The sequence below is a fragment of the Culex pipiens genome, chromosome 2 (genome assembly GCF_016801865.2).
Source record: "Culex pipiens pallens isolate TS chromosome 2, TS_CPP_V2, whole genome shotgun sequence".
Classification (NCBI taxonomy): domain Eukaryota; kingdom Metazoa; phylum Arthropoda; class Insecta; order Diptera; family Culicidae; genus Culex; species Culex pipiens.
Genome location: NC_068938.1, coordinates 119,814,072 through 119,836,536, shown reverse-complemented (window position 1 = coordinate 119,836,536; position 22,465 = coordinate 119,814,072). Strand labels below are relative to the sequence as shown.

General features: G+C 40.5%; 3 protein-coding genes and 1 pseudogene across 4 annotated transcripts; 2 read left to right on the top strand and 2 right to left on the bottom strand.

The window, feature by feature from the left end:
- Nucleotides 1–1,803: 1,803 nt before the first annotated feature.
- On the bottom strand, nucleotides 1,804–4,163 carry LOC120424122 (synaptosomal-associated protein 29). The gene is made up of 2 exons (XM_039588163.2): nucleotides 4,021–4,163; nucleotides 1,804–3,957 (listed from the first exon to the last, which is right to left on the bottom strand). The coding sequence occupies exon 2, from the start codon at nucleotides 3,925–3,927 to the stop codon at nucleotides 2,713–2,715; it is 1,215 nt and encodes a 404-aa protein (XP_039444097.1). The 5' UTR covers nucleotides 3,928–3,957; nucleotides 4,021–4,163; the 3' UTR covers nucleotides 1,804–2,712.
- Nucleotides 4,164–5,178: 1,015 nt separating this feature from the next.
- On the top strand, nucleotides 5,179–9,749 carry LOC120424119 (uncharacterized). The gene is made up of 3 exons (XM_039588160.2): nucleotides 5,179–5,600; nucleotides 6,637–6,786; nucleotides 6,850–9,749. The coding sequence occupies exons 1-3, from the start codon at nucleotides 5,474–5,476 to the stop codon at nucleotides 9,498–9,500; spliced, it is 2,928 nt and encodes a 975-aa protein (XP_039444094.1). The 5' UTR covers nucleotides 5,179–5,473; the 3' UTR covers nucleotides 9,501–9,749.
- Nucleotides 9,750–12,334: 2,585 nt separating this feature from the next.
- On the top strand, nucleotides 12,335–16,352 carry LOC120424129 (alpha-tocopherol transfer protein-like). Of its 2 annotated transcripts, none has more exons than XM_052707889.1 (6): nucleotides 12,335–12,611; nucleotides 12,673–12,937; nucleotides 13,006–13,364; nucleotides 13,419–13,551; nucleotides 15,076–15,138; nucleotides 15,254–15,326. In XM_052707889.1, the coding sequence occupies exons 1-4, from the start codon at nucleotides 12,533–12,535 to the stop codon at nucleotides 13,541–13,543; spliced, it is 828 nt and encodes a 275-aa protein (XP_052563849.1). In that variant the 5' UTR covers nucleotides 12,335–12,532; the 3' UTR covers nucleotides 13,544–13,551; nucleotides 15,076–15,138; nucleotides 15,254–15,326. The 2 variants fall into 2 exon arrangements, with proteins under 2 accessions (XP_052563849.1, XP_039444102.1); XM_039588168.2 differs by lacking the exons at nucleotides 12,335–12,611; nucleotides 12,673–12,937; nucleotides 13,006–13,364; nucleotides 13,419–13,551 and adding exons at nucleotides 15,441–15,478; nucleotides 15,537–15,644; nucleotides 15,709–16,067; nucleotides 16,134–16,352 and having other exon boundaries at nucleotides 14,875–15,138; nucleotides 15,254–15,372.
- A 3,251-nt stretch (nucleotides 16,353–19,603) lies between these two features.
- LOC120424124 (40S ribosomal protein S6-like) lies at nucleotides 19,604–21,042 on the bottom strand (annotated as a pseudogene).
- Between the last annotated feature and the right edge of the window lie 1,423 nt (nucleotides 21,043–22,465).

Below are 22,465 nucleotides of genomic sequence, written 5' to 3'. Positions count from 1 at the left end.
GACAAATACCCTATTTTTGTTTGTATCAGGCAGCAACCAAATTGTCTAAGAAAATTGTCAGCGCCAGCGAAACAAATGGTTTGCTAGTGTGTGTGAGATCGGCCTTAGATAGCTAAGCCCGATCTCACACACACTAGCACACCATTTGTTTTGCTGGCTGGTACAAAATTTAACCTCACTTTTTTTCGTGTACGTACACGCAATACATGCGCACGTAGATAACTCTATCGAGAAATTAAAAGTGAGAGTGTGTGCGTGCAACATGGAGTTAAACTTTTCAAAGTGTCATGGTAACCTTCACAGCAACTTCATAGAAAGTTTAACTCCATGTTGCACACACTCTCACTTTTAATTTCTCGATTTGCCATTGTGCCCCCTCCCCCCTACAGCGTGGTATAGAGTTATCTTAGCAAGCTCTCAAGCACACTAGCACACCATTTGTTTTGCTGGCGGGTACAAAATTTAACCTAAATTTTTTCGTGTACGTACACGCAATACATGCACACGTAGATAACTCTATAGACCCGATACGCTTTGCTATGCTATGTTATGCATTTAAAATTAAATCCAATAAAATCACAATTATGTTTGAATAGTTCTCGTCATATTGGTCATGTTTATTGAAAGAAACAAACAACATCCACTTTGTGATACATTTCTATTTTTCTTTAAGGCCGATGCAAATATTTAAAAAAGTTTTTGTCCCTCGGCCCTGGCCGAGGTCAAGGGGGGGGGGGGGGGGGGGCAAAAAAATAAAAAAATATAAAAATTTAAATAACAAGCCATAGTCTTCACATTTAAATGAAAAAAGTGTTTTAAAATGCATTTTACACTAGTTCAGTTGTTTTGCAATCATTAGTTTTCAAAAAATCTAAGATCTGACAAAAACAAAAATTTTATCGAAAAAAAAGATTTTGCAAAGAAAATTTTCAAAAAATCTTAAGATTTTTTAATAAACCCAGACATGCTAAAAATGATTTTAAACGCAGGAGAATGTATTTTGAATTGATTTCAGCTGGTTGCACTTGAATTTTCATTGAAATTTTGAAGTTTATTGTAAAAATATTTTTTTTGCCCCCTGATTTTTCGGGCCAATTTTGAAGGGGGGGGGGGGGGGGGGTGACAAAAACTTTTAAAAATATTTGTACCAGCCTAAATTTTGAAAATGAATTTCGAAATTAGAATGTTAAGTCAATGAACAAAAAAAAGCAAGCGCAATTCACTGCCGTTCTACGCATAATTGTCCCATGTTCGAAAATGTGCAACTGAGAAATGCGATTGAAATTTTTCGATGGATTTCTGTGTTTCTACGCATAATTGTCCCGTGGGTTCCTATTCGCCATATGTGTACCTAATCGCCCCAGTTAGCAGTGTATCACTCTGTTTTTCGATCCTCTTGCTAAAAAACAGGTAAACAAGACATAATGTTTCATAAAACTAAAGATTCCGTGTAAGAAAATACTTGGTGGGACAATTATGCACAGAAGTACAACGGTTGGCAAACAGGCTTGATGTTGTTTTCAATGAGTTTCCGAACAAAGTACCAGATTTTATGTGTTTTTCTTAAAGTATACGACAAACAAAACATAAAAATGTTAAAAAGTTAAAATCGTCAAAAAATGACATGGGACAATTATGCGTAGAACGGCAGTTCAGCACTTGTTTAAAGTCCAATATTGAACCAAATTTCAATTTAGGCGTCATCCACAAGTGACGTCAGTTTTAGGGGTATCTAAAGGTCTATGACGATCCATACAATATAATGCACTTACTTTCTCAAGTTTTGAATTAAAAATAAAATCGTTTGTAATATTGCAGATTATCGTATCCTTTATTTGCATAACCATTACCTTAATTTGTTTCTTTCTTCATCGCGGAATTTACTCTTGGCTATAACATTGTTGATGCGCTGTACGTTTATTTATTAATTTACCTCAGTTTATTGTTATCATCCATTGTTTTACTTCAATATATATTTTTATACTTTTCTATGTAATGGTTCCTTAATATTTCATGCATTTTTTTAATAATGTTCTCAATGAGTGAATTTCAAACGAAAACAATCGCTCCACTTGATGCTACAACAATTTGTGTACTTGTTTTGTGATGTTTGTTTTATTTTTGTTTGTTTAATGTTTGCGAATAGTGTTGTTGTGTGTACGTACATAATACAATCATAGAAAGAGAGTGAGAGAGGAATATTTGTTTTCGAACTGGTACGACATTTTGCTTTATCTGTGTGTAGAGAAATTCTTACGTCTTTTGACTTACTTTGAGAGATTTGAGGAGTCGACGGAGACGGAGAGACACTCACTAATAATGGATTCTTTGTTTGTTTAGATTATGTTCTATTTATAATGCTATTAGCCTGACTATTCTTACTAAACCAATACCAATACGACACGTTTGCTTCAGTTTGGTTTGACCGTTAAAGGTTTTATCGAGCGTAGATAGATCTTTTGCTGAGAATGGATTTAGATAAAATACTATCCAAAAACGAACAAACAAGAATGTACAAAAAATACAAATCTTAAAAACTATCGGTTTTTGTCTTTTTTACAAAGAAAACGATTTTATCTAAACTTTTGCTTTATCATTTCGTGATATTCTCTGGACACAAAGTGCTGCCAGAGCGTGCATTATGATGCTTTTGCGGGGAATGGGGAGTACCATTATGAATCATCGTTGTATCATTATTATTGAGTTCAAGGTTCACTTCCGCATCAGCCGATTCATGTCTTTGTTTTGCTTGCCAATTTTCACGTCGACATCTTCAACGCGGTTCGAGATGTCGTCGATAAGGTCATTTTGGCTGTCAATTTCTTGGTTCAAATCGAGGGCAAGGTTCTTGAGCCGGGACAGATTCCCGCGCATGTCGTCGAGATTCTGGTCCAGCTGGTGGCTGAATCCGGGCCCGCCTTGGACGGCCCCGTTCGTGTGAGCCATGTCCTGCGCCTGGTGGTGATAGTCTTGCCGCATTCGAGTGGCCGCGTCCGGCCAATAATTGTCCGGAATTCTAAAGTCCTGTGGGTTTGGGTAAAGTTCCTCCGACGGCGAAGGCGATATGTTCGATCGAGGTATTCCTGTTGAGCTGCTCTGCTGTTGTTGCTGCTGCTGCTGCTGTTGCTGATGCTGCTGCTGGGGTTGTTGCTGTGGCGGTTGATCCGGTCCCATTCGGCCGGAGAGATAATTTTTGAGTCCACCGAAGACACTCTTCAGGCTGTTCAGATGCTTCTGGCTAAATCGAAGCGAGTTGTTGATTTCGTCCAACTGTTTCTTGGTCTTTTCCAGCTGTTCCCGCTGACGGTGCAATTCTTCCGCCGTGGCAATTCCGACTTGTTCCGTTTCCCTGAGCACACCCAAACAACGTTGGGACGTAAGCAACGTACTTTCCTCCAGCTCCCTTCGCCTTTGTTCAAACGTTTGCCGTTGCCTAACTATTTCGTCGTCCGTTTCGGAATCCAGCTCTCCGTACACTCCTCCTCCCCTTCCGGGAACCGAGTGAAAACCCTGGGAACCACCGTAAGGCGATGTGGCCGCCGTCGCGTAAGGATCCACCCCGTATCCTGCGGCCATTTGTCCCCCGTAAACCGCGTAATCACCTGCACCACCACCCTGGTACGGTTCAGGCCCGAGGACATCCGGGCGGGTAAAGTTTGTCCCCGCAGCACTGCCACTTAGCGCCGACTTGCCCGACACTAGCGAACCCGAACCGTACTTTTCCTCGTCGGCCGGATCGTAGCTTTGCGCAAGGAAGTTCTTCTGGAACTGATCATACTGGTGATAACCTTGGTCCGTGGCAGGAGGGCTCGTCGTGGCGCTTCCTCCTGCCGTCCTTCGGGCATTACGCAGAAACAACTCGTCGTCGATTTCATCCTCGTCCGCAAACAGATTCGACGGGTTGGGCACGTACTGATGGCCGGACATTGCACTTTATCGCCTTTCCAAACGGGTAATCTGCAAAATGGCACAAAGTAAAAATCCTCTTTTCTTCGCTGGCAAAAGATTCAACAATTTTACACTCTTTTTCTGATGGATTGAGAATTTTTTCAACTTTGATGTGACGTTTCCGTGAAAAATTTATTTGTCATCAACCGAGGTGCCAAACGTTGCAGACAAATTAAATACTGTTGCAGAATTTTTGAAGCAGTAGCAGACAAATCAAGCAAACGGTACAGACAGTTTACACGTCAAATTTGGTATAACTGTGTTTGAGTAAAAATCACATTTCAAAACAGCAAAATATTTTGCTTCATTATTATGATAACAATATGTATGCTCTACAGATAGATAATCAAAAATTAACAAACGAATTACATCTCAGACTACATACAAGTAAAATTATTCACAACAGAGTAATCTACGTGCGTATGTATTGCGTGTACGTACACGAAAAAAAAGTGAGGTTAAATTTTGTCAGCCAGCAAAATCAAATGGTGCGCTGTGAACCAAGCTGTGGACAGTAACTGTTGAGAGTGAACGTTTTGCGCGGAAGTGTGATTGGATTGTGCTGGAACCGGTTGGCGGAATCTGGAACAGGACACGCCGGAAGAGGATAAGAGGTCAGTGGGTGGTTGGGAGGTTAATGATCGACAGCGTTGGTGCTGCGTCGCCGTGTCTCAAGGAGTCGCGGTTGCGACTCTACACTCAGTTCAGGTGTAGGAGTCGTCTCCCTCGACCAACCTGCATCGATAGAGTCGCTGGTCGGCAGTTGCAATCCATTGGTGGATGGGAGCTTAGGTTTAAAAAGATGTTTGTATTGGATTAGTATGAATCTCGCTATAGAGAACGCCAAGGCCATGCTGAAGAACGAACATCTTGCTTCTTTATCGCTGTTACATAAAACCCAAAATTTGGATGCAATATGAACAAGCCAAGCCAACCGCCTCGATTCTCCATACACATTTTGGAGAAAAACCATCCCAATTGCAAGTGATTCTGGGAAACTAGTCCATGGACGTGAATTATGAAAGCCATAAAATTAGGATTTTAAGAACGATACATGACCTTTTAATCTACCAAATTTATGAGTAACACTATCTGAGCTTATTGCTTCAACATAAGTTATAACCGTGAAATATAATCTTGCTACCGTGAAACATCACCATTGCTATGTAGCAGTTTATCTCGGCACATGCTTGGCAAGTGTGCGTGAGCTTACATTTTTGTTTTGATAGGATTATGATTCATTCCACGCTTTTTGTTCGGAAAAGTGCAAATATTTTAGTCTCTCCATTTCATTTAGTGATAACCTTAGTTTAATCAGTATTAAAAGATTTTTCAATCGCGCAATCAACTCCACTGTAATCTTTTGAGTGCAATTTAAACAATTTTACCAGTTCTAACTTTAATTTAACGGTGCTTTGCTGGCCAATCTTTGTTCCAACCTCCGTATCGGTCCAATTAGTGTGCCAATTTGCTAGAATATTGACCTCTCCACTACAGCACAGTCGTAAAGTTTTCTTGCATTGACATGGCCGACTCCGGCATCGAAACTGCGGCCCCACCTGATTGGCTCGAGAAACTCGAGACCCGGCGTGAAAAAATCAAAGGGAAACTTGGCCATGAAAGCGGAAACGGTGCTCCGTGCGTCGTTTGCGGTAAGATTGCGATTAGAGAGATAACTTCATAATTTCCAGATTGACCAATGTAATTCTTCAGAACTATGCCATGAGCATTCGCAAAAACCTGGATACGCAGCAGAGAAAGTTGATTTTGTGTTATAATCCAAATGGAATTCCTCATATCTCCAAGTGGGACGAATCGGGACTATAATCTGCATAGGGACATCCATTATTAGAGCACTTAAAGCAAAATATAACTTGGAAATCGGTGTGCTAATTGTAATTTTTTTTTTTTTTTTTTAAAAATTTTTTTTTTTTTTTTTATTTTTTTTTTTTTTTTATTTTTTTTTTTTATTTTTTTTTTTTTTTTTTTATTTTTTTTTTTTTTTTTATTTTTTTTTTTTTTTTTTTTTTTTTTTTTTTTTTATTTTTTTTTTATTTTTTTTTTTTTTTTTTTTTTTTTTTTTTTTTTTTTTTTTTTTTTTTATTTTTTTTTTTTTTTTTTTTTTTTTTATTTTTTTTTTTTTTTTTTTTTTTTTTTTTTTTTTTTTTTTTTTTTTTATTTTTTTTTTTTTTTTTTTTTATTTTTTTTTTTTTTTATTTTTTTTTTTTTTTTATTTTTTTTTTTTTTTTTTTTTTTTTATTTTTTTTTTTTTTTTTTTATTTTTTTTTTTTTTTTTTTTTTTTTTTTTTTTTTTTTTTTTTTATTTTTTTTTTTTTATTTTTCCATGTGTTTGTTCAAACATTACCAATCGGTATTATAAAAAATATTGTACAAAACATGGTTAAAACAGCTGTCCCAATGAATCAAACTTACGGGTGCACAGCAGCTAAGGAAGTTGTTGTCTTTTTATTTCAAAATTGTTAAACTTACGGAACCAATCCTGCAAAAAAATGATTGTTTAAATAGTCAAACTTTGTCGTAAATGATTTTGTAGACAGTACTTTTGGCGATGAATGAAAAAATATATCAATAGTTCCCGTAGTTAAAAAGATATGTGTACCAAATATCTAGATGTAAATGCTCTGGTTGATGTGTACCGTTAACTACAATTCTTATACTCTATTGCAGGTTCCAAATGTCCCGGTTTGGATCTCCACTTTTGGCGCAAGGTATGTCGCAACTGCAAGTGCCGAAAGGAACAGCACGACTGCAAAGATGACGACGTGACCGGATGGGCCCAGTTTGAGATCCTTGGAGCGATCCGTTCGAAGCCAGCATGTTGGTGTTGCATTGTTAAACATTAGCCAGATACCCTTATTCACTTCTTATTCTTTTTTGCAGACATAAAAATCTCCGAGTTGACCGATAAGCCCGTGCAGCTTGACTGGATTCCTCCAAACGTGTCGCCGGAAGTGGCCGCCGATTACATGACCCAGCTGGGTCAGCAGAACATTCCAATAGCAGGTAGCGATGCCGCCGAGAAGCGCAAACAGCAGCTCGAGTACCAGGTTCCACCGCACGATCTCGACGCAAGTCTGTGCCACAATTTGTCCGAGAACGAGGCGGCCCAACTGGTGCAGTACGTGGAGAAGATCAAGAAGAACTGCGTGGGACAGGGCAATGTAGTCCGTATCGGGGACACGATCAAGCACCTGCCGGCTTCGGCTAAGGGAATGATGCTGCCACCGGCTCCACCAGCGGACTCGGTTCAGCGGGACAGAATTGTTCAACAGTTGATCAACTCTGAACCAATCAAATCTATTCTTGCTGGAAGCTCGGCCTTCGCCGGTCAACCGCTGGCACTCCTCAAGGAACCGTTGGAACCGGATTTCATGGGTTCTCCTGCGCTGTCCGACAAAACCAAGTACAAAATGAAACTGATGAAAGTAAACTCAGATGTGATAAAGGCAGCTGTTCGCTACGGACCCGAAGTTGACACGATCCTGAACGCACTCAAATCCAAAGGCGTTAAGTTTCAAGATCACTGCAGTCTTCTAGGCCCGCTGGATGCATTCCGCAAAGAATACCTCGGAAATCCCAAATTCCAAGCTGAAATCGACAAGTTCCTTGCGCTACAGTCTACACCGGCTGATGTCCGTGAAGCTAACATGCGATCGTCTGCGGATGAAAAGTTCAATTCACCACTACCGCTAAGAAACTTTGCCCGTCACGATCACTTGCAGTACCAGGAGACACCGGTTCGTAAGCTTAAATTCGACCAGCAACAAGTCACTCCTCAGTTATCGACCCAATGCCAGGCAGCGCTACAGAAGGACAAGGTGCTGGCCGACATCCTGAACTCAGAACCACTCAAAACCACTCTTCACGCGCCGGTTTACGGGTCAGCGTTGATCATTTCGCGCAAAGCCATGTTTCCAGATTTCATTAGCAGTCCGTTTCTGTCACCGGCGTCCAAGGCACGCCTCGAGCGCATGAAGATCAACACCCAAACCATACAGAGTGCCGTGCTGAACGGTCCGTATTATGACGAACTGCTCTCGAAGCTGTCCGGAGCCGGCATTAACTACGCGCAAGATGCAGTCTTGCAACCGATTGACGATTTCCGAGATGAATTTCTTAGCTACGATAGCGATAATGATTTCCAGAAAGAGATAATTGATTTCGTCAAAAACTCGGACCTGTCTGCCTTCAACGTGTCACCGGATCAAGTCCCAGAAATCGCCGAAAACCGAAAAGCAGCCCAAAACTCCAATCAACTACTGTCGGAGATTTTGTCCAACCCAAGCGTACAAGACGCGCTGCAACCAGGATCTAAACCTGGTCAAGCTGTACAAATCTCCAACACCCCAATGGTGTGCGATATACTTCATCAGGATAAGATCCCACGGCCGGTTCTTCAAAAGCTGGCCAAAATCAACATTGACAACGAAGCAATCGAAAGCGCCGTGGTCTGCGGACCAATCTACGACAAGCTGATCCACCAGTTGAACAAGAACCGTATCAACTATGCTGCCGATTCCGTGCTGGGTCCAATTGCGCAGTTCCGAGCAGAGTATCTCAACGATGACAACTTCAGAAAAGAGCTTGCACGCTACGTCACAAATCCTGAACCGTGTCTCTTTGAATCTGCCACCATTGAAGAACTCCCTCCGGATGATCAGCAACTGGCAAAGCCTTTCTCCGGAATGCACATTTCCCACAGCGATGACTCTGGATTTGGATCGGTTCCTCCCACGCCAAACTACTCCACTTATCCGGGAGTGCTGAGTGCGGAACTCAACGCCCGTGAGGGTGTCCTCGCTTCAATTCCGGCAATCGAAGATATGAACATGTACCCGGAAGTGCGCCCTAGCCCAACAAAACTGCCCTACTCCAAGGAAGTCGGATCTACGTACATTCCCAACGCACCACCACAAAACATCAACCAAACTCCTCCGGAACCGGTCATGTGCAGCGGATGTCAGCAGAGCATCAACGTTGGGGAAGTCGCCGTCAAGGCCGAACGGGCCGAGAAATCCGGCAAGAGTGCGGCCTGGCATCCGCAGTGCTTTAAATGTGAAGATTGCAAAGAGTTGCTCGCCGATCTGGTGTACTTTTACCACGGTGGAAAGGTATACTGTGCACGTGACTTGGCCAACATGCTCAAGATTCCGCGCTGTTCAGCCTGCGACGAGCTAATCTTCACCAAGGAGTACACCGCGGCCGAGGGATCCACGTTTCATATTAAACATTTCTGCTGCTATCACTGTGACGCCCCGCTGGCCGGCCAGCAGTACATTCCGGACGAAAAGTCCAACATGCCGCTCTGTCTGACCTGCTACGATACGTTCTTTGCCAAGTCGTGCCACAACTGCGGCGGAATAATCGGTCCGGCGGAACAGGGCGTCGCCTGGGGCAATATCCACTGGCATGGGCCGTGTTTCCTGTGCTGCGGCCAAGGATGCGGCAAATCACTGATCGGGGGGAGATTCTGCGTGCGAAACGAAATGCCTTTCTGCAGTCCGCAGTGCTTGAAAAGTGTTATTCAGTAAGATGTGTGCTTTTGAGAGTGCTACTATTTTAATCATACATGCATTTTAAACAACTTAAATATATAAGGCACCTAGTGCAAACAAACGTACATTTCTATACAACGCATTTGAAAAAACGCACAAATACAAACAGAACAGGTAAAAATAAGTGCCACAAAAAAACATGATTTTACAGAACTTATACCGATTTTTACAACATTATATTTGTACTACAATTACGAAATATATAAACATACCTAGACAATAATAGTTTTCTGTTTTTTTTTCTGTTGAATGGTTATGAAAAGAAATTTCTCGGGATATCCCAGAAATTACTGGACATACCTTCTATAAATTTAGATTTAACTCCGATTCACATAACTTCCAAACCTGCCACATTTTCCTTCACGTCGCTTCAAAACCAGTTCCAAGTTGAACACCAGCTGCATGTTTTTGATCTTCTGGTTTAGTTTGGATACATCTACCCTATCCGGCATGCTTCCAACGTGTCCGAGTCCAACTGAAGGAGTTACCTTGCGTCACCCTTCTCCTCTAAACCATGGCAGCCCTTCCTCTAAACATTGTTCTCCACCATATCGCCGGAGATGTTCTCCTCCATATCGGGAATTCCATTTTCAGGTGAGAATTTTATCAAACTCGTGTTTCGAGTAAATTTTACAACATAAACATGCATAATAGTAGTTTATGCAACAAGTTGCAAAAAGAGATTTTTTTCAACACGAGTCGTGCATTTATCCAACGAGGTTCACCGAGTTGAATAAATACGAAGAGTGCTGAAAAAAATCAAGATTTGCAACGAGTTCCATACAACATTTTTTGCAATTCCGAAAAACAAATTTTAAGTAAAATTTTCATGTATTTTGTCAATAAATCGCTTGAATAAAAAAAATGTTGAAAAGTGTTACTTTTCGAAAAAAGTGCTGAAAAGTTCAATCAATACTTTTCAGCACCCATTTCAGTGCTGAAAAGTAGAACTTTTCAGCATTTATTTTGAAAAGTAGGCTATTTCGTCGTTCTAGAATGACAGGAAAAGTAAGTAGTTTCACCCGTTTATTTTAATCCATTTTAACCCATTCAAAAATAAGAAGCTGTTTTTTTTTCTGGTGACGTTTTCAATCGAACATCATTTTTCAACTTTTTCAGTGTGCGTGGAACTAGCACGAAACTGAAAAAAAATCGAGTACGGCACTAGAGTTTCAATGCCAAGATGGCGAGGAAACTGGTGCGGAACTTGCGCGAGTTTCTTAAAAAACGTTACTTAATCCACCCTTAGGTGGTTGATGCCTTCCTCACATTCGTTGGAAAGGTCATTTAATTACCTATCCAAAGATAGGTCGCATGATATATTTGGACAACGTTTTCATCAAAATATATGAGATCTGGCCTCCAAAAGTGCTTATAACTTTTGATATGGTTGTCAGATTTTTGAACGCGTTGGAAAGGTCTTTTGATTACCTGTTCAACGAGAGGTTGCATGATGGATCCGGACAACGTTTTCATCATGATATTTATCAGATTCTGAGATCCGGCTTCCAAAAAGCACTCTTTTTACCATCTTCCGGACTTTTGTTAAAATCGTTTTTTTAGCATAACTTTTGAAGTACTTAACTAAACCGCATAATTTTTAATCGAGAAATTAAAAGTGCAATATGGAGTTAAAATTTCTGTCAAGCTGCTGTGAAGTATTCCATGACAGCTGTAAAAGTTTCACTCCATGTTACCGGCTCACATCTCTCTTTTTAATTTATCGATACGATATATCGTTGGAATCGAACCTGATTTTCAATAAATGTAATCCGAAAATTTGTTTTAGCTTCATTCATTTTATAGGGAATGGATGAAAAAAAAAACATTTTTATGCAAACTCGGGTAAAAAAGTGTATGATTGTTTAGAAAATTAAAAAAAAAACCAAAGCTTACAAATTAACCGAAGGCACCAAATCGATCAGAAAATCCGTTCTCAAGATACAGATTCTGAATATTTAAATAGCTTTTTGTTTGAAAATTTAAAATTTTGGAAGATCCTAAGAGATACCCTCTGGCTCAATTTAGAGCCAAATCGGTTAAGGTTTAAGGGTCACTATTGATCTTTGAAGTTTGTATGGGAGAAATCGACAAAATATATGAGGAAAAGCAATAATTTCAAAACTCCACCATAGGTGGCTTTAAATATGTCGGATCATTGTCAAGTGTGATATTCTTATGTAAAATGTTATAACAATCAACTTTGTCGAAGTACGCAAAACGATCCGAATTAAACCAGACAAGTTATTAGGGATTCAAAGAAAACATTTTTGTATGAAATCATCAATTCATCAACAACAGAGGTCTTTTTTTATTTCAAATGTAATGATAAACTCATCTTAAAGCATTTTAGTTCCAGTTCAGACAGCAATATGCAACAACAAGAACAACAAATAAAGTGAAGAGCAATTGGATAATTTCTACACTACATAAGTTCCATAATGAAACAAGATACAATAAGTTTATTGAATTATTGCCAGATTTTGATCATATCAAAGTTCCCCCCGAATTAGCATACAATAATGCTTACACTTTCGTTGAGATGTTATATTGGGGTTGTTCTTGAAAGACTTGAACGCAATTGAACGATTTTAAACTCTCTTAGCAACGACAGCTAGTTCTATGGTTCATTGAGGCATTTACTGAACCATACAAAAAAGATTGATCGAAGATCCACCCTGAGCTCAATTTCAGGTGCGTGCTACTTATTGTAGTAAATCAAACGCCGTTTCACGTGTGACGCTGTTGATGATGTTTGAGGTAAACGACGTGATTTTAAAACCTTGCGTTCAGTAATTGCTTGACTTGCACAAAAAACGAGTCTCATTCTAGAGCATAGCCTAGTGGTGGAACATTACGTTAGAGTTTTTTTCGTTGAGGTTTTTATTATAGGAGGACGAAAACTTGTAACACATTGCGGAAAAAGTGTTCATTGACAACAGGTGCATCTTTGAATCGACCCTTAAACTGTGTGGGAGCATCGTTTAACAGCAATTTCTTACTAAACGATGGATAAAGAGCTAGGGTTACATTTAATTACGATTAAAGAATGGCTTTCGACACAACGACACCTTCCTCCAATAAGTGGTAAGATTATTAGGAAATTACCTTCAAAATGTGTTCAGCTAATCAAATTTCTTTCAAACAGATCAAGAAATTAAAACGTTTCTTCACTCAAACTATTACGATCTGGAGAAAACCAAAGTAACAATTGAAAACTATTACACGTTTCGAACAAATTGCAAGGACTTTTTCAGCAACCTGGACCTGAACTCTGAGGAACTGCAAAGAATGATGACCGTGGTAGATATGGGCATTCTGCCTCAAACAACACCTGAGGGTTACAAAATTATCGTTGTTCGTTTGGCGGACACCGATGCCAGTAAATTTTCACAAATCAGCTACAGTAAATTGTAAGTTGAATAAGATACATATTATAAGAATTCCAAGTTTTGCAAAACGTGCTTTTTCTCTATTTTAGTGCTGCAATAGCTTTGGAAGAGTGGCTTAAAGAGGATGGCTTAGCTGAAGGTCACGTGATCATTTATGACTTTACCGGTTGCCACCTGGGTCACATCGCGAAGCTGGGTATCTTCCCCACGAAGAATTATTTGTACTATATTCAGGAGGCGCTACCGATTCGCATGAAAGGGATGCACTTTGCAAACATTCCATCGTTTGTGGACAAAATTTTGCTCCTTATGAAACCCTTCATGAAGCGTGAACTGTACGATGTGTTGCATTTGCACAGTACAAACGAAGCATTGCAAAAATTTGTACCGCCAAATTGTCTCCCGAGCGAGTACGGAGGCACTGCTGGTCCATTTAAGCCGTTTAGAGGTCAGTTTGGTAATTATATTTTAACTTACAGCTTGTAAGCCTATTGCGTTTCAGATGAGTTTTACGGGAAATTACTTGCAAATCGTGAAGCAATTCTGCGAGGAGAGACGGAGAAACAAGTGGTGGAAAGTGAGCGAGCATCACGTGGGAACGGATGGTTCAGCATGTTTCGCAGATAACAGGTTGAATATCATTATGTTTCAATAAATAAAAGTTTTTATGTACAAACCGATAAGGCATGTCATAATGAAGATCAAAACAAAACAATTAATTATTCCTTACCTTCAAAACGTTCAAAACAAACAAAATCCCAAATTTTCAAAAATATAAATGGTTCTCTAATGGTTTTTGCAGTTCCCCAATCGGTTTTCAATCGGCACTGCTTAATCTAATCTAAACTAATCAGACCCTAGCGCAGCCAATCATTCGAAGGGATCCTGGAGAGTGCCTTAGGTTAGATGACGCCTAGCACTCTTCTTGTCATTTATTAACATTTGTAGTGCGCCATTGCATTAGAATGCATTGAAACATCACAAGCGTTAAAGCGGCCAGGCCTACTGCGTAAAGCCGTATCGCAGAGATGACTCGTAATTGGGTTGAGTTTGAGCACTGAGTGTTCGAACAACAACACAATTCTGAATCGACAGGGGAGGAAGAAGCGTGGGGACACACCACCATACGCTCCGAGATTTTGGTTGTATTCGTTGGGAGCACCATGCTAAGAAGGTTTGGTACTCCGGGATCCTCTGGGATGGGACATTGTATTTCCACGAATGCCCTGGACACTATTTGCCGTGGTTATAGCGCCACAACTCGCTCGGTTTTCAATCGGCACTGCTTAAATATTAAAAAAAATCAAATTGCCAACGATGGAAGAATCATCACCATAAGAAAAAATCATAAGGGAATATGGCTCTCCTCCCTTGCGCGCGAAAGATCGGGAAAGGGAGACTAAAAAAATTATCATCTTGATTATTCACCGTAACATTTATTTTACTACTGCACTTTCAGGTGTAACGTCACACGTCAAAAAATGACCTGCAACTTTTTGTATATATGGGCAATGTGTGTAAACAAAAGGAAATAAATAATTTTAAGGGGTGCTAATCACCAAAAATCTTCAGCGGATTGTCTTTTGCGTTATTCGCATCCTCTCTCTTTCGCGAATGAAGAAAGTTCGCAAGCGAAATTAAATCTTATCTGTCCTGAACCCATCGATTTAATCATTTGATTATAAATCTGTCTTGTCATTTTCAAGATACAAAACTCTGTATGAAAAATTCTATGTATTAGAGCGGGTTGTTGCTGTTGCATACAACTCAGAAAATGCATGAAATATGTACGAGAAGATCATGAAGTAAATAAAATTGCAGTTTGACACATTTTGAAACAACAAAATGTTATAAATTACTGAGTAATTTGTCAATGCAAAGCTCTACGTCAATGTCAAGATTACACAGATTTATCAACTCTTGATTGAGAAACTTAACATGCAGTCTATACAGCAAACTGTCCCACGTAACATTACTAATGGAACCGACTTCTTAAGAGAAAAAAAAAAGAATATTAAAGTTAATTATACCACTGAAAAAAATCTTACCGCGTTACTTGCTCCTCTTTAACACCTCGATTGCCGTTCATTCTCGAGGTAGCTGTGACAAAATGAAGACCTTAACATACCCGTCCGTTGAAGAGCAGTACAGGCAGTACAGATCCGATGTGCAAGTGTTGATCGAGTGGCTCCAAACGCAGCCCCATCTACCGGAGATATCAGGTAATTTGAACCACCGAGATCACTTTGTAAGCCAAGAAAAGGTGTTTTATTAAAAAAAAATAACCTAATTAATTGTTTGAAAGTCTCTAACGTGAGCATTGTTTTACCTCAACAGAATACGAACTAATCTTGTTTTTACATTCGAATTATTATGAAATGGAGGCAACGAAAAAAACTATCGAAGCATATTACACATTTCGAACAACCTGCAAAGACATGTTTGTAGACAAGGATGTAAGTATCCGATTATAATGTAATTAGATATGTTATGTACCTATCAATACTAACATAAATTAATTCAGGTTTGTTCGGCACCGGTTCAGCAAGCAATGGATATCACGTGAGTTTCATGGGAAATAAAACCGCGCGCAGTTAATTTATCTTGTTATTTTTTTCAGAGCTATCACCACATTACCAAAATTAACTCAAGAAAACTACAGAGTCATTTTTGCGAAAATCATCGACACCGATGCCAGTAAATTTGTTCTTCCAACAATATTCAAATTGTATGGACATTTTGTAAAAAAATCTCTCCAATTTCTTAATCGATCTTGTACTTTTTACTTTAAGCGGCTTCACCTGCGTCGACATTGATATTTGGGAAAATGGATGCTCAGAAGGATACGTTCTGATAATCGACACCAAAACTCTTCACATTGGTCATCTTCCAAAAATTGGACTTTTTACGGTGAAAAACTTTGTTTACTACATCCAGGAAGCACTCCCGCTTCGCCTCAAAGCAGTGCATTTCATTAATATGGTGCCAATGATTGAGAGGATTCTGGCTATGGCGAGACCATTCTTAAAGAAAGAATTGCTGGAAATGATCCATTTTCATACCAACGTCGAAGGTTTATTTCCCTTCATTCCGCAACGAAATCTGCCCGTTGAATATGGAGGAGATTCTGAGTCATTGTCTGTTGCAAAAAGTATGTTTACTGTGGAAAGTGATTGCCTGATTTTTTTCGTATTAAATTGTTTTTTTTTATTTACAGAGAAAATGGACGACAAAGTAATGGAACTTAGAGATTTCATATTGAGCAAAGAACTTACGCAAAGGATTGATGAAAGCAAACGTATCAAGACTAAGAGCTTGTTTAATCTGTTTGGTGCATTTTAGTTTTGAGTTAGAATTAAATGGAATATACAAATTTAAATTGGGGTTGAAAATTTTGTTTTTAAAAGTGGTCAATAAAATGTAACTATCAATTATTGTTTAGCTAAATTATATTTGTGAAAAGCTACTTAAATTCGGATATTAGTAAAGTTCCAACTTTTATATATCAATCGACGCGGGAAAATGTCCTCATTCGACCCTGACATTTATTTGCCAAAAAGTTGTAATTGTAAAAAGAGTTTACTAATATAAGTCCCAAAAAACCGTCGAAAAAAACATCGTTTGCACATGTTTTATTGTCATTTTGGAGTAAAAATTGCTTATCGGTACAAAACCTTCGAATAATCCGGATCGGTCCGGAACAAGAGTGGCCGCTCGGGGAACACTTTTCCAGTGATCAAAAAGAGGATAAAAATACCTTTCTTTTGCAACTTGAAGCGTCCAAATCCGTTCACTACAGCACGATTTAAACACTACATATCGAGAAATTAAAAGTGCAACATGGAGTTAAACTTTCTGCCAAGCTTCTGTGAAGTTTACCATGACAGTTTGCGAAAGTTTAACTCTATGTTACCGGCTCACATCTCTCTTTTTAATTTCTCGATACATAGTTTGAAATGTTTACTGCCTGATGCCTGCCTGTTTACTGCATCTGTTTGAAGTTCACCATGAGAGCTGTGATAGTTTAACCACGGACGAAGTTTAACTCCATGATACCGGCTCCTTTTTGAAAATTGAAAAGAGAGATGTGAGCCGGTAACACGAAGGGAAACTTTCCCAGCTGTCATATGAAAAACTTCACAGCAGATTGACAGAAAATGTAAGCGATAAGCAAAATATATCTGTCAAGAAATGCTGCGATCGATCAATCAAAATTGATTAAAAATCATGTTTATGAATCGACAAATTAAAACGTGAGTGTGTGCGTGCAACATGGAGTTAAACTAATCATAAATTAAAAGTGAGAGTGTATGCAACATGGAGTTCAACTTTCTATGAAGATGCTGTGAAGATTATCATGGCACTTTGAAAAGTTTAACTCCATGTTGCTCAATATTGTGCCACCGGTGCCACCTTTCTCAGAAAAATAACCCTCATCGTTGTGTGTAATGAAATAAGGTAAATACAACTTAATTTTAGGACCCAATCGAGTGAGCAATTTTCACCACAAAAATGTAATCACTTTCGGTGAGTGTGTACCACTGTCACACATCTTGAAGGAAACGTTTATGGTACGTTCGTTTGAACAGCCGGTGCGGCACTGAGTGCCGCAATCGTCGGTGCCAGTTTTGGTTCAATCGAACGTCATTTGTCAGTGTGCGTGGAACTCGCATGAAACTGAAAAAATATCGAGTGCGGCACTAGAGTTTCAGTTCCAAGATGGCGGTGAAACTCGTGCGGAACTAGCGCGGGTTTCTTCAAACAAACACTTTGACAGCTCTGAGTGCGGCACTCAGTGTGGAACTAGCCATCAAACGAACGTACCATTAGTTTTCGTTTTTGCCGTCAGAGAGCGCGCTTTCGCCCCGATTTCTTGATGACAAATAGGCAGTGTTGCCAAAATGGTAGTCATTTGTTTGAGTTGGTAATGTTAATTAACTGCAGACATTTGAAATCTAAAGTTTGGTTCAAACAAACGTCATTTGTTAGTGCACCCAAACCAAAAATCATTATTTTCTGAGTTCAATATCCAACTTTTCATACGAATTTTTCAGTTAAACCCATGTAACCATTTTAAGGTGTTTGGACGTTTTAAATTTTTCGCGCTGTCAATTTGTGAAAAATTCTAAAATTTGAAGAAAAAAAATGCAAAGTAGTGGAATTCGAAGACAAATAACGGGATGGCCATGAATACCAGTAACAGTGCCATTGAAAATACGGTTTCCGCGATTCGTCGGGGCAATTGCTATCCCAGAAGGTGCCCGGAACTGCGAGCTCTCATCAATACCAGTGAGCTGTTGGATTTGAACCAAGGACCGATTGCTGAAGAAATTCATCAAGGCTAGCAGCAGCACATCAAGTATCCGTTCAGGCGAGATTTGTTTAAAGGCTAGCAGCAGCACATCAAGTATCCGTTCAGGCGAGGTTTGTTTCTATGCTGGAAGCTGGATGACGCGTGGCGAATCAGTCGGAATGGACCAACCCCTGAAGTTTTTCTTATTTGGTGAGATCTTTCCTATATAAATATCAAAATACTCTTTCACTTATACTAACATTCATTCAGATCAATAAAGACAAACCAAGCCAATTTAACTATATACGCGGTAGGGTGTTCCCTTAGTCGTTCGCTGTGAGTTGTGGATTGCCTGCTTCTCTAATGAAGGTTCGACTGAGGGGGCATGCTTATTAATTTCTCGTCGCTCCATACCCTCAGTGACGTGATGGGAACAAGGGCGTCTATGCAAAGTGTCCCTACACCCGCTACAAATTTCTGGCGCTTGGGGAGGGAAGAGGGAAAACATTTTATTTTATGCGCCGGGATTTGAAGCATTAAAATTCGTGCAAAAAAACTTATGCACGTGGGTGTACAGATTACGGAGTAAAAGATGATCGAATTGTTCACCTAGCGCTCACATGTGTTTCGGGACCAAGTTGCCTGCGGGTATGGGGATCATACATACATACATACATACATAAACCCATGTAACCATTTTAATGTTTATAGTACCTGAAATCAGAAGACGATCGTATGAAAAAGCGGGATATTGAACCCAGAAAATCATGATTTTTGGTAAGCGTGTGTGCGTGGAACCCGCATGAAACTGTAAAAATATCAAGTGCGGCACTATAGTTTCAGTTTCAAGATGGCGTCGAAACTCGTGCGGAACTAGCTCGAGATTCTTAAAAAAAACACTTTGACAGCTCAGAGTGCGGCACTCATTGTGGAACTAGCCCTCAAACGAACGTACCATTCGGTTAAGTAGCATAGCATAGCATAGCATAACGGGTCTGCACCACGCTGTAGGGGGTGCCACAATGGTCAATTCAATATTCTTAGACAATTTGATTGCTGCCCGGTACATCCAAAAATAGGGGAAATATACCCTTTCTAATCAAACACCTATCTTCGTCATATGGAGAGTTTGATGCTCGATTAAAGCTCCAAAAATACTATTTAGGCTATAAACTTACCAGCAACAGCACCGCCTCGAGTAAGCACGCAAATGTATGCCACTTACTGGCCAAAAAGATCAAATTTAATGCACTTTTGATCATAATTTCTATTTTGCGAGACCATTTCTCATCATTTTGGTGGCACACACATCCACACGCATGATCAAGGGTTAACTGCTTAACGAAAGTCGCCATCAATATCTTTTCACTTGCGCTAACGCCCACTCAGAGCGTTCCGTTTGAATTCCGTTTAGAATTCCGCTTGAGCGAAAAAAGTTCGATTCGAATTCTAAACAGTGTTCGTTTTAGATTCTAAACCGCATTCCGTTTCAAACGCAACAACCGGTTCCGTTTGAGTTTTCGCCGCAAATCGGTTTAAGCGGAATTCAAACGGAATCGAATCCGAATGGACGGATAAGATTTGACAGCTGCTTCTTCTTCTTGTTTTTCTTTCTTTTTGATTTTCTTTTTGTTGAAATTAGATTAAAATTCAACAATGATTCAACTGTTTTGGCCTATTTAGGCAATTTTTATTAATATTTAAAAATTAAACAAGAAAACACTCCCCACCATGAATCCCTAGGTTTTTAATTACATAAATTTGTAAGTTTCACAATATATTAATAACACTTAAAGGTCTAGACAGCACCTCTGAGGTGTCGGTCTTCTTATCGTCTTCTTCGGACTTCTTGGCAGTATTGACCTCGTCGCGCTTCTTGGCGGCTTCGGTCACTTTCTAGGCCTCCTTCTTTGCGACCTTCTTGGCAGCCTTGATTGTCCTCCTCCGGAACCGACCAACCTGCGCGAGTCACGTATCGACGACAGTCGGGACCGGCGACAAATATGCTGCTGGCGACGGCACAGGGCCAGAACCTCCTTGCGCGAAGCTTCTTGACGTCGAGACGACGTCTCTTGCGCTCCTGCACCACCGGCGTGATGAGATGCTGGATCTTGGGCGCCTTCAACTTGGTCTTCTTGCCGTCCATCTCTGGCAGTGGGCGCTTCACCACAAACTGGCGGACGTCGTCCTCTTTGGTCAGGATGCACAGTTTGCGGATGTTGGTTGCTCGCTTCGATTCAAGACGACGCGGCACGATCGTATCGGAAGGCACAACGCGGCCGACAGCAAAAGTGGCCCTTCTTCAGCAGCAGACGGACACGGGGGTTGGTCAGCACGCTCTGCTTGTCGTTGCCATCGGCAATCTTGAAGACGTATAACTTCTATTCATCGCCCAGATGATCGGCACCGACTTCCACACCTATGCGCTTGTCGTAAAAGTGGCGCAGAATGGGGTCATCTATGATCTCGATGGGTTTCTAGGCTCTCGTAGCTATTCCAGCGCCTTCTCTTCTTCCTTAGCCGGCTTATTCACGGGCCCTAAAAGAGATAAATATATTACTTTTCTAGTCCAATTATCAAACTAATACAATTCTTACCCGTCCTTATTATATCGCATCATTCAGCGATGTCGAGGCCTTGACATCAATCGGAAGAATCTGATCGCAACAACGGCGCTAGACGGCACAACAAGACGCCCATCGCAATCAGCAATCCGGAATGTGGAACTGCGCCACCGATCGACACTTCCTACTCTTGCCATCTTCCGCTGATCGACGCATCTCCAGTCGTTCGGCATAGCACATGTGGCCGCGGCACAGTAAACAAAGCGCATGTCGTGCTCGTTGCCGTCGATCGTGGCACTGAAACTTCCGTCCGGTCGCTAAACCGCGGCCACTCCGTCGATGATGGCGCGCTGATCAAGCCGCGACAGACCATCGCCGAGGGCCACCAACACCGTAATGCCGGCGTACTTGATGGCCTGAGGACCCCAGACCGCAGCACTCCGGCGGAAGTTCACCACATGCTGCGAAAAAAATGAAAGAAATCTCCAGATTAATCCAAAGAATCAAAGGCCTACTGGGCCAGCAAATTTTTTAAAACGCGAACAAAGTATTTACTTGGCGCGATTTCCTCCGCGGGGGCTTCGACTGCTGCGTCCATCACGAGACTTGCTGGCGCACACTTTGTCGGCACTCGAAAAAAAACCTGATTGAGCAAGTTTGACATTTGCTTCAGCAGGCAACACTCACACACTAAAAGAAAAACCGCTTCGGCGAAACGCGGCGAAATGTCATCGAGGTTCCGCCGTACACCAGCAGGTGTCGCCCTTGTGCAAAAAATGCTCAAACGGAATCGAAACGGAACCCAATCAGACAATCTGTTTAGAATATTTCGAACCAATTTTCGAAGCGGAATTCGAAGCGGAATGAACCCGTCAAGCGGAGAACGATTTGATTGGGCGATTTCAAAGCGATTAAGATATGAAATTGCTTCCAACTACCGGCAACATGTTCTTTTGCGCATTAGTTAGTCACTCACTTGAAAAATAATCCCGAAACATGTAAATAATTAGCAAGTATCATCAAAAAAACAAACGCGCCAAGTCTTTTGACGTTTCAATTTTGACCATCTATTCCAATCGAAGGCTGAAGAATACCGAGCGAGAAGCGAAGGCAAATAAAGAACAAAGGGTGGCCACCAACACCACCAGCAGCGCTTGTGGTGTTGCCAGGAAACTTTCTCTATAAATGCTACTTTTCGTGAGTGTTCGCTCGAAATTTCATCAATTTTGGCAGCACGAAGCACACCAAAAAAAGTGTTGGAAGAAAAAAAAAACTAAGCTGAAAATAGAAAAAAATGGGCGAGGCCCAATGCACTCGACTGATTAAAATGGGGTTTTGAAATATTTTTTTAAAATGCTTGTAAAAGGAATAGCATTACTTTTAATAAAAGTGAAAATAAACAGAAATGTTCTCAAAAAGTTGCTCCACTCGTTGGTGTACTTGGTTTTAGTGAATTTCAAGGAACACTCCAGATTATCCAGCATCATTCAAACAAGACCGCTTATTAGGCTTAAAATGGGTTTATTCCCCTATCTAGGAACGTAAATTTCCACACTGTGCACCAAGGCTACGCCCATACAGTCCCGTGAGGATTTGGGAGGAGATGTTTTTGTTGTTCACTAGTGGCAAAAGTGCAGGGAACCCATGCGACTTTTAAAAGTGAACGGAATATTTTTGGGAGGTTTGGAATTG